The sequence below is a fragment of the Elephantulus edwardii genome, unplaced genomic scaffold (assembly GCF_000299155.1).
Source record: "Elephantulus edwardii isolate Elephantulus edwardi_28Jun2011 unplaced genomic scaffold, EleEdw1.0 scaffold00122, whole genome shotgun sequence".
Classification (NCBI taxonomy): Eukaryota; Metazoa; Chordata; class Mammalia; order Macroscelidea; family Macroscelididae; genus Elephantulus; species Elephantulus edwardii.
The window spans coordinates 9373321-9387397 of NW_006399872.1; the positions used below are offsets into that span (position 1 = coordinate 9373321).

At 35.7% G+C, this 14077-nt stretch overlaps 1 protein-coding gene across 1 annotated transcript in view; it reads right to left on the bottom strand.

The window, feature by feature from the left end:
* LOC102861361 (sodium/hydrogen exchanger 9B1-like) overlaps positions 1–14077 on the bottom strand; it is a 99624-nt gene that overhangs the window by 44434 nt on the left and 41113 nt on the right. Inside the window, exons 5-7 of the mRNA XM_006893115.1 lie at positions 4487–4657; positions 3937–4079; positions 2723–2850 (exon numbers count right to left, since the gene is read on the bottom strand). Of these exons, the coding sequence (XP_006893177.1) occupies positions 2723–2850; positions 3937–4079; positions 4487–4657 (442 nt within the window). The remainder of the gene's footprint in view (positions 1–2722; positions 2851–3936; positions 4080–4486; positions 4658–14077) is intronic.

Below are 14077 nucleotides of genomic sequence, written 5' to 3' on the forward strand. Positions count from 1 at the left end.
CAAGGAGTTGGAGTCAGAAAATCAGAAGGGCCGAACTCGCTCAGCATATCTTAAGCTCAAGGAACTGAAGAACAAATTCAAACCTTGAGTTGCTATAATCAAGGACAATAAGATAGATTAAAATAAAAATTACAATAAGATACCCTCTCATTCCACTAGCAGTGGCAAAGTTTAACAGGTCAGCAAGTAATACATGTTGGCGAGGAACTGGCATGATAGGAACTCTTATACAGTGTTGGTGGGATTGTAAAATGCTACAACTCTGGAAGGCAGTTTGTTATTTCCTCAAAAAGCTGAAAATAGAAATTCCGTATGACCCAGCTATTCCACTGCTTGGAATATACCCTGAAAAAATAAGAACTGTGGCACAGTCTTGTACACCCATGTTCACTGCAGTATTATTCACCATCACAAGAACATGGAAACAATCCAACCACTAATGAATGGATTAAGAAATTACGGTACATTCACATGATGGAATACTACGCAGCATGTAGGAGCAATGATTTTATAAATTACTGCCTAACTTGGGAGGGACTGGAGAGCATTATACTAAGTGAACAAACTCAGTCCCATACGGACAAATACTATACAGTATTATTAAAGAATGTTTGTGCGGATACAAGGGAAGGGTTTTGTTCTGACTGATGATATTTAGCTTCTCCACTCTCTAGAGATATTGTCAATGTGATTTATGTGTATTTCATTAGGTGAGGTCCATGTGTATAATTCCCATTCATGTTTTTTTTAATAAAAGGTATTTGAAATGAATAAACTATTGATTGTACAAAATTCTATGGTGTGATATCTGGCATAATTTCTGTCTCCAAAGCCAGATTGTCTAACTAGCAATCTATTTTTGTTTACAACTTTTGCATTCCAGTCAATAATTAATAATGTATTTTGATAACATGCTTGGTCAATCTCAGACAGCAAAAATGATAGCAATCCTCAGTTTTCTAAATTTTGGCTTTAGTGATTTATACGTGGATATTTGACTAATAGTTGTGTCAACAGTTCTTCCTTATATACATAGGATGTTATCCAGCACTGATAGTACTGTATTTCAGTATTGTAGTCTAATTTACTTTGCTAATATTAGCAGCACACCAGTTATAAGAAGTGTCAAATTGTTGAAATCTACTTCTACTAATATTTAAACAGAGAAAACCTTACAGACCAGTTTTATAATACATGAGTGGCCATGAATGAGTGGCAATGAATGAGTGGCAATGAGTTTGGCTCTTGATTTACTATATTAAAAGGAATAAATGAAATCTGTTATGATCTGAAACATGCTATTGAGTGAAAAGAACAAATTGTATGTGAAACATTACTTGATATAATTTATATAAAAATATATAAAATGATACTATTTTTTTCCTATGGGCTTATACACACAGCCTGGATTGTTATTTTCAGTTGTATTATTAAAATTATTGAAACATATTATAAAATATTAGCATAAAACTTCTAATACTTTGGTAAGGGTATAAGCACAATGATTTTTTAAATTATTTTATTATTTTATGTGTGTGTACTATCAAATCGGATCTGACTGGTACAGGAGGAGATTGATCCTCCTTTTCCAGCAGAGCATCTGGTGGATTTGAACTGTGTATCTCTGGGATTGCAGTGCAGCTCCTTGCCACTAGGCCACCAGAGATCCCTCAGCACAATGATTTGAAGGTGTGGTCAAAGTGCATTTCAAAAGGAAAATGATATTTGCCCAGTACTTTTAAAATAAAATGAATTTTTAAAAATCCACTGGATTTGGCAATTAGTATGTCATGGGTGACTTTTGCTAGAATAAGTATCTAAAAGTAACAATTTAGATCACTAATGTGGGGAAAGTAGTCATGCTTACCAGGCATGTGAAACTTCAACAATAAATAAGGATGACCAAAGAAGAAATCAATGCCTTTGAACTGTAGTGTTGACGAAGGATACTGAATATCCTATAGACTGTACAAAAAGCAAACAAGTCTGTACTAAAGGATATGAACTCAAGGTGCTCCTTATATACAAGGATGGTGAAACTCCATCTCACATACTTTGCGCATGTTGTCAAGAAGGTTTACTCCTTGGAAAAAGACATCATGCTGAAAAAGGTGGAGGGTAAAAGAAAGAGAGAAAGATCCCCAACAAGAATGGATTGACACAGTCACAGTGGGCTTGAGCATGTCAAAGATTATGAGGCTGGTATAGAATAGTGCAAGCTTCAGATCTGTTGTTCATAGGCTCACTAGACATAACACATAACAACAAAAACAAAAGTCCTAAAAGAAAAAGCGTGGGAAATGGATAGATGGAACATTACGTCTAGAATGACTTTAATTGTTTTAACATTTAGAAGTGATTTAATCTGTCAATATTCTCTACACACATATGAGCATACATACAAACACTAAGTGTAAGAAGAAGGAGCAATCAGATTGGCTAAAACATGAATAAGAATTGATTACAAGATGAGAGAAAAGGAATAAATGGATGAAGCAAATTATCTTGACACCTTACTTTTCAGGTCTATACATGTTTGTCAAGATACGGTAGATAGGGAAGATGCTTTGTTTCTGAAAAACTAATTTCTGTGGTTTTATACAACATTGTAAAAAGATTTTTAGTGAGAGTGATGCATATGCAACATTTTAAATATTCTAATAATTTTAAACCAAAATATTTGACTAAATGTTTTACTAGGAGAAAATGAGAAAAAAGTTACCCTAATAGAAACGACCATTCCCAGGGAAGCTTCATAATGAAATGAGAAAAAACAGCAGCTGAACATGACTCTAAAAGGCATGGACCCATAAACAATCTTAAACAAACTGCTTTCAGATGCTTCAAAGCCTGAAATGTAAACATATCACATTTAGATAAACTGACAGTAAGCCATAAGAAAGTTTTATATATATAGCAATAGACTGTCTTTTTTAAAAAATAACTTTTACCAAGAATATCTAATTGGAAAGGTTGTCTTATTGAACTTAAAATGTACAGGATAGGCCATTTTACATATTATCATAGTTTGTATTAAAAATAATTTCATATTTATAAAGTGTTATATTTTAATTATTAAAGAATATTCATTAATCTGTGAGAATATTGTTGTTTCTATCTTTAATCTTCTAGTAAATAAGAAAGTGAAAGTATTTTATAGGTTTCTTTTGCCAGTTAACTTTTAGAGATGAAATTAATAGTCATAAATAACAACATAAAAATGTCAAAAAAAGAAAACTTTAAAAACTGTATAATTAACAAAAAAGAAAACTTGAAAAAATATTACTATAAATTTTCTACTAGAGAATATAATAAATTTTCATTGAACACATTTATGCTCTTATGATATTTTCATTAAACTCACACATTCATTATACTTAGTTGAGTTGTTCATATTCATAAATAGTCATAGTTCAAAAACCCAATTTAATTCTAATTCCTAGACAGAAATGTTTTAAAGAATAGTTTAAAAGATGAGATTTTAGAATAATGCTATCAATCAAGGGTAAAATTCTGTGGATAAAAATTAATGAAATAAAAATATTTTTTAAATCCTTAATCTCCCTGAGAAAATAAAAGGAAACACTTTTTATAATTTAATCTTATACTTTCTACTAAAATGTAAACAGTTCTCTATAGATGAGCTATAATATCCCAAATAATACAGAAGTGTTGCTTATGTAACATTAATCTCTAAGTCTCATTAAAGGTCAGACTAAAGAGACCTTACATCATACAATGATTTCTCTTTATATTAAGTAACAATGCTGACTCGAAGCAGAATTTCAGAGATCAACATGTCGACAAAAATATTTTTTTAAATCTTATTTTGCTTACAGACATCACTTGAGTGATACATAAAAGTTTTTGCCTTTTTTATTTTCCATTAGACTCCAGTTTTAAAAATTACTACTCAAGTTATACTGGAAAATCTACCTGTGGATCAAGTCCAAGTCCAGCTCTTATGAGGATGATAGTAAGAGCAGTATTTCTTAAGCTTGAAGACCATGTTCTATTAATGGAGATATATTGATTCAAGATTGGAATATTCCTGAGAATAAAACCAGCTAGTAGCATTCCTTAAAATAAAAACAAACAAAAAACCCAAAGGATAGTTGATTCAGTTCATTTTTCCAAAGGAGAAAAGAAAATATTTCATGTCCCTCTGCACACTATGTGCCTTTTTACTTTGGTGTACGGCAAGTTATATACAGTGGAAAAGACAGCATGAATAAAGGTATGTAGATAGAAAATGATATGCCTGAACGCAGTAGAAATAAAGCAATTTAGGAACTTAAAGAACAAGGATAAGAGTGGAGAGAATGAGTTGGAAAGAACGAGCTGGAGATATATATACATTACATATACATACAAAGAGCTACAAGATAATATTACCTTGAAGTATTTATAAATTAAGGATAGTTTGAACTAGAAGAGCTCCTAATTTACATATAGTCAATAACAAAGCCAGTAATTATATACTTACCAATAAGTGGTGGAAGTTGAGGCACCGAAGGTATTCTAATGATTTCCAAAAGTTTCCCCCCAAGAATAGCACAATAAAAAATAATTAAAAGCCCAAATAAACTTCCACCAGGAAGAACCTCAGGGCCTGTGACTGACCATATGACACACCAAAACAAAACAAGGATAGCTCCTGAAAGAAAACAGAAAATATATGTCAACATAAGCATAGATATACACCCATTTATTTCCTTGCCATTGAGTTGGAATCAACTCATAGTTGACCCTCAATTGAGTTTTCAGAGTCTGTGAATCTCATAAGAGGAAATTGCCTTTTTCTTCACAGAGCAACTGGTGGATTTGAACTGCTTGCCTTTGGGTTCGCAGTGCAACTTCTTCCCATTAAGTCATCAGAAGTCATACACACACACACACACACACACACACACACACACACACACACACATTGTTGTTGTTATGTGCTATAGAGTCAACTACAACTCATAGCTATCCTAGGACTAACGGATCTGAACCCTGCCCTATCTTGTGCCATCCTCATAATTTCTGATGTATCTGAAACCATTGTTATAGTCACTGTGTCAATCCATCCTGTCGAGAGCCTACCTTTCTTATGCTGACCCTCTACCTTTCTGAGCAATATGCACTTTTCCAGAGACTGGCTGCTACTACCATGCTCAAAATATATGAGATGAACTTCACCATCCTTGCCACCAAGGAGCACCATGGTTGCACCTTCTCCAAGACAGATGTGTTCATTCTTTTGACAGTCCACTCAGTACTCTTCTCCAATATCACAACTTAGATAAATATACTGATCCTTTTTCTGTCATCCTTAATAATTTTCCAACTTGCAGATGCATAATAAGTAATTGAGAATATCATGGATTTTATCAATTTGTCTTTAAACTGACATTAGTTTTCTTTAGCACTTTAGAAATGTCCTTGACAGCAGATTTTCCCAATGAAACACGTCTTTTGATTCATTAATTGCTGGGTAAGGTTGTTGATTATTGATTATGGATCCAAATAAGATGAAACTGTTGATAATTTCTATCTTTGTTTGTTTCCTCGATGTTGAGATGTAAACCATATTGAAGGCTACATCTCAACATCAAGGAAACAAAAATCTTTATTACTTGGTCAATAGGCAGAACTCTGATAAAGAAAAGATAGAAACTTTCAGATGTATAACAAGTAATTGAGAAGCTCATGGCTTGGATCAGATGTACCTTAGTCTTTAAACTTATCACGTTGCTCCTTACAACTTCAGAAAGGTATATATATCAAATGCAATCCATTTTTTTAATTTCTTGGTGTGAAAAGTATTAATTGTGAATCCAAGCAAGATCACAGAGTTAATGTACCAAAAGGAAGTAGCAAATGATCAAGAACCAATGGTTATAAGGACAAAGTTCAATCTGATGATAGAAGAAGAATCAATGCCTTTGAGTTGTAGTGCTGGAGAAGAGTAATGAATATCCCATGGACTGACAAGAGAACAAACAAATAGGTCTTGGAGAAAGTGCAACCAGGGTGCTTCTTGGAGGCAAAGAATAGTAAAGTATCATCTCACATATTTAGAGCATATTGTTTGGAAGGGCTCGGAACAACAGGCTTAATTAAGTATATAAGAGATGATGAGGATGGTACAGAATAGGACAAAGGTCAGAGCCATTGTTCATGGGGTTGCTATGAGTTGTAGCTGGCTCAAAAGCACCTAACAACAATAATTATGAAAAGGGGAGTTCTGGTGGCTTAGAGGTAAGGAGTTACACTGCCAACTCAGTAACTTGGTTTGAATCCCATGTTATATGGGAAATGTAAAGGATCAGCAAACAAAAGCAAGACTCAATGAGAATGTCTGAGATAATGACTACCACAATGGATTTAAGCAAACAGATTATGAGGATGGTGCAGGATAGAGCAAGGCTTAGATCTGTTGTTTATAGATTCACTATGAGTGGCAGTCAACAGCACTTCACAACTAATGTATTGTGTGTGTGTGCATATGTGCATAAAATATATTTTAGCAAATATATGTATACACACACATGTATGTGTATATGTGTGTGTGTATGTGTGTATATAAGCTCTGGTGGCCTAGTGGTAAGAAGCTGCACTGCAATACCAAAGCGGTTCGAATCCACCAGATGCTCTGTAGGAGAAAGATGAGCAATCTCCTTCCATGCAGTTAGCTGCCTGTGAAAACCCACTGGAGAATCAGCTACGGAACGGTTCTGACTCAAAGGCACACAACAACAACAATCTCTATCTCTATCTCTATATCTATCTATCTATCTTGCTTTTTAAGTTGGTTTTCATACAGTCACTCATATATATTGTACTTCGTTCATGTACATTGTGTTTCATAAAATCACAGTGTGTTTGATATAATGACTATTATTCAATGCCCTTTACAACTTCATCTCATCAAATCCTTATTACCCTATGGCTATTCTTTCACTCCCTCCTCCACTCACCTATTAATATCGGCTGCTTTAGTGAGATCTGTATTCTTCTTCCTTCTCCTTTTTACCCCTCCCCTTTTGAACAGTTATGCTGTTCCTATTTGCTAACTGCATTAGCCATTTTGTACTTCTGTTAATTTTCCCCAAGTTGATCCTTCTTTGTCCTGATCCTTTACAGTGTTCATTCTAATTCTACTCTCCCAATCACCACCTTTCCAGTTACCCTTCTATTTTCATAGTAACAGGCTTATGTAGTATTTATCCTTTTCTCAATAAGTTAATCCACTCAGCATAATGTCCTCGAGACTCATGTTGTGCAGTATTTTATGAATTCATTGTTCATTATTGTTTCATAGTATTCCACTGTGTGAATGTAGCATGGTTTATTTATTTTTTATGAGCATTTGAGCTGTTTCTATTTTTTTTTCTATTATGAATAATGCTGTGATGAACATAGGTGTACATATCTCCATTTATGCCTCAGCTCTGACTTTCTGAGGGTATATTCCTATCAATACAGCAAATGGAGCAATGGGGGTTGGTGTGTCGGAGTTAGTGAGACTGGCTCAGGACAGGGAAGGGTTCAGAGCTGCTGTACATAGGGTCACCATATATCGCAGGCCACTCAATGGCACATAACAAAAATAATATATTATGACAGGTTTGGAAGCAGGAGTGGCATCCACTTCCTAAATAACATGCCTCTGGAAACTCCATGAACTTTGATAAATGTCCATGGTTGTAGAGGGGCTTCAGGCCTTTTATTCATGGGGTTGCTATGATTTGAGCTCGATTCGAAGGCAATCAACAACAACATATTCCTAGTAGTGGAACAGCTGGGACATAAGGGATTTCTATATTCACTTTTTTGAGGGAATGTCAAACTCCCTTTCATAGTGGTGGTGGTGATTGTTGTTGAGTACTATTGAGTCAGAACCAAACTATAGCTGACCCTCCAGCAGTTTTTCAGAGGCTGTTAATCACACAGGAGGAGATTACCCATCCTTCTCCTATGAAGCAGCTGGTAGATTCGAACCACATGCCTTCAGGATGGCAGTGCAGATTCTTTCCACTAAGTTGAACCACTTTAAAAACCTATCAGAAAATATTTGCAGGACTGAGAACTCTGTTGGACAATTTGAGGGAGAACTAATACTTGCAGCATTGAGAACTTTGTTGGACAATTGGGGAGGTAAGCCAATACTTGCAGGACTGGGGACTTGGGAACACTGTTCTGGAGCTATGAGGCTTGAGACTAAGGTGCCTATATACATATTTTGGGAACTGTCTGGACTGTATTGTTATTAATCTGGATTATAAACTTTTGACTCCCCCTTGGGGAAAAAAAAATCCTATCAGCAGTGCATGAGAGTTTCTCTCTCGCACCCTTGCCATCATTTGTTGTTTGCTATCCTGTTACAATTTGTTACTGCTTCTGGGATGAGATGATATCTCACTGTTGCTTTGATTGGCATCTCTCATCTAGTTAGGGAGTTCTGGTGGCCTCGTGGTAAGGAGTGGTGCTAAATTCACCAGCTGCTCTGTGGAAGATGGTTAGTTTCATCTTGTTTGATTCTGCCTCTGAAAACCTGCTAAAAAGTTAACTGAGTTAGGTCTGCCTTGACAGATAGAAGGATGTCTACTTTTTTAATTAACTATGCAAAATCACTTGACTGTGTGAATTATAAGAAATTATGGCTAATTTGAAAAGACTGGGAATCCACACACTTAATTATGCTAATATAAAACCTCTATCTACACCAAGAAACTATTGTATGAACAAGGCAAGAGAACACTGTGTGGTTAAAAATCAAGAAAGGGGTGCATCAGGGCTGAATCCTTTCTCTATGTTTATTCAATCTCTACGTTGAACAGATCACTGAAGAAGCTGGAATTTATGTAAAGTGTGGCATCAGGATTGGAGGAAGACTTATCAACAACCTGTGTTAAGTAAGCAATGATGGAACCTTGCTCATCAAAAGTGAGACGAACGTGCAGTGCTTAATGTCAAAGATCAAGAATTGTATTGCCTTCTATATAGACTGCTATTGAACATCAAGAAAACAAAAATCCTTATCCTGGGGCCAGTAGGCAGCATCATAATAGGTGGGAAAAGAATGGAAATTGTCAATGAGTTTATCCTACTTAGATACACAATAAAATTCTTTGGTACCAGCAGTCAGGAAATCAAGACACGCTGCATTGGGAAAATCTGCTGTCAAGGACCCCTCCAGAGTGCCAAAGAGCAATGATGTTAGTCTAAAGACTAAAGTGCATCTAATCCAACCCATGATTTTTTTCAATTACTTGTTATACATCTTAAATCTGGACAACGACTAAGGACAACAGAAGACTTGATGCCTTTGAGTTAGGTGTTGTCAGAGTTTACTGAATATTCCATGCAGTGTCAAAAGAACAAACAAGCATTTCTTGGAGAATGTGTGATCAGGGTGGTCTTGGAAGAAAGAAGAGTGAAGCATTGTCTCACATACTTTGGGCACTTGTGTGTCAGGAAGTGTGAGAATGGCACAGGATAAAAAAAAGAGTTCATCTTTTGTTCCTAGGGTCACTATGTGTTGTACTTGACTTGATGTCAATAACAACAACAACAACAACAATATTGGGTCTTAATGAAGTTGATCTTTTCCTCTCCATGTAGTTTCTTCCTGATGCAAATGATGAATGAATGTATGGCTGCTAATCAAAAAGTTAGAAGACTGAGTCCACCTGGGAATGACTTGGATGAAAAGCCTGATGAACTTGTCAGAAAAATCAGTTATTGTAAACCTTATGGAACACAGCTCTTATATTTTTTTGCATACACAGAGTGGCCATGAGCTGGAATCAATTAAATATCTTGCCCTTAATTTGTTCTTACTGATCACAATCCAGGAGAATGGGAATTATTATTTTTTAAGCTAATCATTTAAAGCTGTCTTGTGTTATAAAACTGAATATACAAAAAAAAACCCCCAAAAAACCCTGAATATACAGTTTTAACAAAGAAATACTGGTTCCAAGATGGTCTGAAAATTCTTACATGTATAATACATTTATTATTTATATATGTATATGTTGTTGTTATGTGCTATTGAGTCGTCTGCAACCCTACTCACAATAGCTCTGAACCCTGTCCTATCCCGATCCAATCTAACTGTCTTTGACAAACCTGCCCCTATTGTCCAGTCACGGTGTCAATCCTTGTCATGCAGGGTTTTCCTCTCTGTCCCTCCACTTTTCCAAGCATGATATCCTTCTCCAAAGACTGGTCCCTTCTGGTAATATGCCCAGAGTATTTGAGATGGAGCTTCTAAATCCTTGCCTTTAGAGAACAACTTGGTTTCACCCTCTCTAGGATAGGCCTGTTTGTTCTCCTAGAAGTCCATGGTATGTTCAACACTTCTCCTGCACCATCATTCAAAAGAATCAATTATTCTATCACACCTACTGTCCAGCTATCTGATTCATAGTAATTGTGAAGACCATGGCCTGGATCAGACACACCTTAATCTCTAGTCTGACATCTTTGCACTTCAGCACTCTGGCAAGGTCACTGACCTCAGACTTTTCCTAATTCAATTTGTCTTTTGATTTGTTGACTGTTGGTTCCAAGAGTGTTAATTGTGAGCCCAAGAAAGCTGAAATTTTTTTATGCTCTCAATCTCTTCATTTGACCCAGTGGTGAGAATCTTTGTTTTCTTGACGTTCAGCTTCAATCCATATTGAAGACCACAATCCTTGACTTTCTGTAGCAGGTTTCCCTCAGTTTCAGCAATCAAGGTGTGTCATCTGCATAACTCAGGTTGTTGATGAGTCTTCCTTCAATTCTGATGCCACATTGTTCCTCATAAAGTTCAGTCTCTGGTCTGCATATAGATTGAAGAGGTGTGGAGACAGGACACATCCCTGACATACTCCTCTCTTGATTTTGAACCATGCATTGTTTCCTTGCTCTGTTCTGATGACTGCTTCCTGGCCCACATATAGGTTTTTCATATGAGCACAAATCAGGGCTTCCTATTTTTCTCAAGGTTAGCCACAATTTGTTGTGATCCATACAGTCAAATGCCTTTGCATAGTCAATGAAACACATATAGGCATTATTCTGGTACTCTCTGCTTTCAGCCAGGATACATCTGACGTTGGGAATGATGTCCCTAGTGCCACAGCCTCTTCTAAACCTACCTGTACATCTGGAAGTTCTCTGTTGATGTACTGTTCAATTCATTTTTGGATAATATTGAGCAAGATTTTACTTGCACGTGATATTAGTATTAATATTCGATAATTTTGACACTGCATCGGATCACCCCCTTTTTGGAATGGGAATAAATATTGATTTTTTTTTTCCTAGTCAGCTGGCCAGATAGCTGTCCTCAGATTTGGCACAACTTGGTGAGCACTGTCTTTTGAAATATGTCAACAGGTATTCCATGAATTCCTGGAGCCTTATTAATGGGCAATTCCTTCATAGTAGCTTGAACTGCTTTCTTCATCACCATTTCCTCTTGGCCATATGCTGTTTCAAGAAATTATTCTGTTACATTCAATTATTTTTTTATTATTAATTTTAAAAAAAGTTTAAAAAAAAAACCCAGAGACTTTGGATTTCCATTCATTCATTCATTCTTGCACTTTTCTCCCTGCCCATCCATCCCCCCAGTTCACTTTTCCTTTTGAAAAGTAAAAAAAAAAATTCTTTCATTGTTATACAATTCTTCTCCCCAAGTCCACTCCAATATGCCACCTTCATTCTGCACTCCTGTCATGACAATAATACCTAATCCTATATCCTTTTTAAACAGTTCTCTCCCTCATATGTTTCAATGCAATATACATAATTTATCCTATCATTCTCAGTCTCCCTCCAACCCTGACGTCAGTCCCATTTTACAGCAGTGGCACTATGCAGTATTTGTCCTTTTGTGACTGAGATATTTCACTCAGCATGATGTCATCCAGGGTCACCCATTTTGTATAATATTTCATGAGTACTTTGTTTTTCAAAGTAGTGTAGTATTCTGTTGTGTGAATATACCACAACTTCTCTATGTATTTGTTTGTTGATGGACACTTAGGTTGTTTCCAACTCTTTGCTATTGTGAACAAAGCTGTGATAAACATGGATGTGCTTATACCTGCTTGGGTGGTGGTTATGATTTCTTTGGGGTATATTCCCAGTGGTGAAATTCCTGGGTCAAATGGTATTTCTGTTTGCAATTTTTTGAGAAAGTGCCATACAGTCTTCCATAGGGGTTGCACCATTTTACACTCCCATGAACAGTGAATAAGGATTCCAGTTTCTCCACAACCTCACCAGCATTTGTTGTTTGCTGTTCTGTTAAATTTTTCTATTCTTACTATGGTAAGATATTTCACAGTTGTTTTGATTTGCATCTCTCTTAGAGCTAGGGATTTTGAACATTTCTTCATGTGCTTGAAGACATCTGAATGTCTTCTTCGGTGAAGTTAAGTGTCATATCCTGTGGCCATTTTTCTATTGGATTATTTACCTTTATCTTGTTGTGGTGCTCAAGTATTTCATAAATTCTGGATATAAGTCCCTTGTCTGATATGGAATTACCAAATATTTTTTCGCAGTCTGTGACTTCCCTTTTTACCCTGTTGAAGAAGTTTTTGGATGTACATAGGGATTTGATTCTTAGAAGGTCCCATTCATTTATTTTATCTTCTCCTGGTTGTAGATTTTTCAGGATGCTTGGAAGACTATTTATGTTGTGGATTAGGACTTCTAGAATTCTTCTAAGCTTTTCTTTAATCAAGTTTATAGTCCTTGGTTTTAATCCAAGGTCCATGATCCACCTTGAATTGGTTTTTGTATATGGAGATGTGGATCTTGCTTACGTCTTCTGCAGATAGTTTTCCAATTTTGCCAACACCATTTGTTAAAAAAGGCTGCTGTTTCCCCACTTAACTGATTTCATCTCAGTGTCAAAAATCAGTTCACCATAGGTAGATGGGCTGATTTCTTGGTTCTCAATTCTATTCCATTGATCTATGTGTCTGTCATTGTACCAGTACCACCCTGTCTTGAACACCATGGTGGTGTAGTAAAATTTAAAATCAGGGAATGAGATGCCTCCTACCTTTTTTCTCTTTTTAAGGAGTGCTTTGCTTATTCTGGGCCTCTTTCTATTACAAATGAACTTGGAAATTGCCTTTTCCACCTTGTTGAAGAATGGGATTGGTATTTTTATTGGGATTGCACTGAATGTGTAAATGGCCTTTGTTAGTATTGTAATTTTAACAATATTGAGTCTTCCCATCCAAGAGCAAAGGATATTCTTCCATTTCTCAAGGTCTCTTTTTGTTTCTTTTAGTAATGTTTTATAATTTTCTTTGAATAGATCATTTGTGCTTCTGGTTACATTTACTCCCACATATTTAATTTTGTGATTAGCTATTGTGAAGGGTATTCTTTTTCTTAGCTCCAGCTCTGCATTCTCTTTGTCACTGTAGAGAAATCCAACTGATTTTTTTAAGTTGATCTTATATCCTGCCATTTTGCTAAATTTGTCAACTATGTCCAGTAGTTTTCTTGCTGAGTCTTTAGGGTTTTCTAGGTATACCATCATATCACCTACATAGAGAGATTGTACCTCTTTTTTGCAAATTAGGATACATCTATTTCCTTCTCTTATTGCTATCACTAAGGCTTCCAATACAATATTGAATAAGAGAGGTGATAGTGGGCATCCTTGCCTAGTTCCTGTTCTGAAAGCAAATGCCTTTAACCTCTATCCATTGAGAACAATGTTGGCTCTCAGGTTTGCGTATGTACTTTTTACTCTGTTGAAGAAATTCCTCTTTAATCCTATTTTGTTGAGTATTTTAATCAGGAAAGGGTGCTGGATTTTGTCAAAGGCCTTTTCTGCTCAATTGATAGGATTATGTGGTTCTTGTTCTTTGCTTTGTTTATATGAGGAATTAAAATGATTGTTTTTCATCTTTTCTTTTACTTTTCCATAATTTTTGACTCATGTACTTATAACTTGTTAGTTAAATTTGTCTTCTAGGTTGCAACACCCCCATGATACATCTTCAAGGATATGAACATGTACGGCTAAGCACAATTAATAACAGTGCATCTAAATTCCAAAATA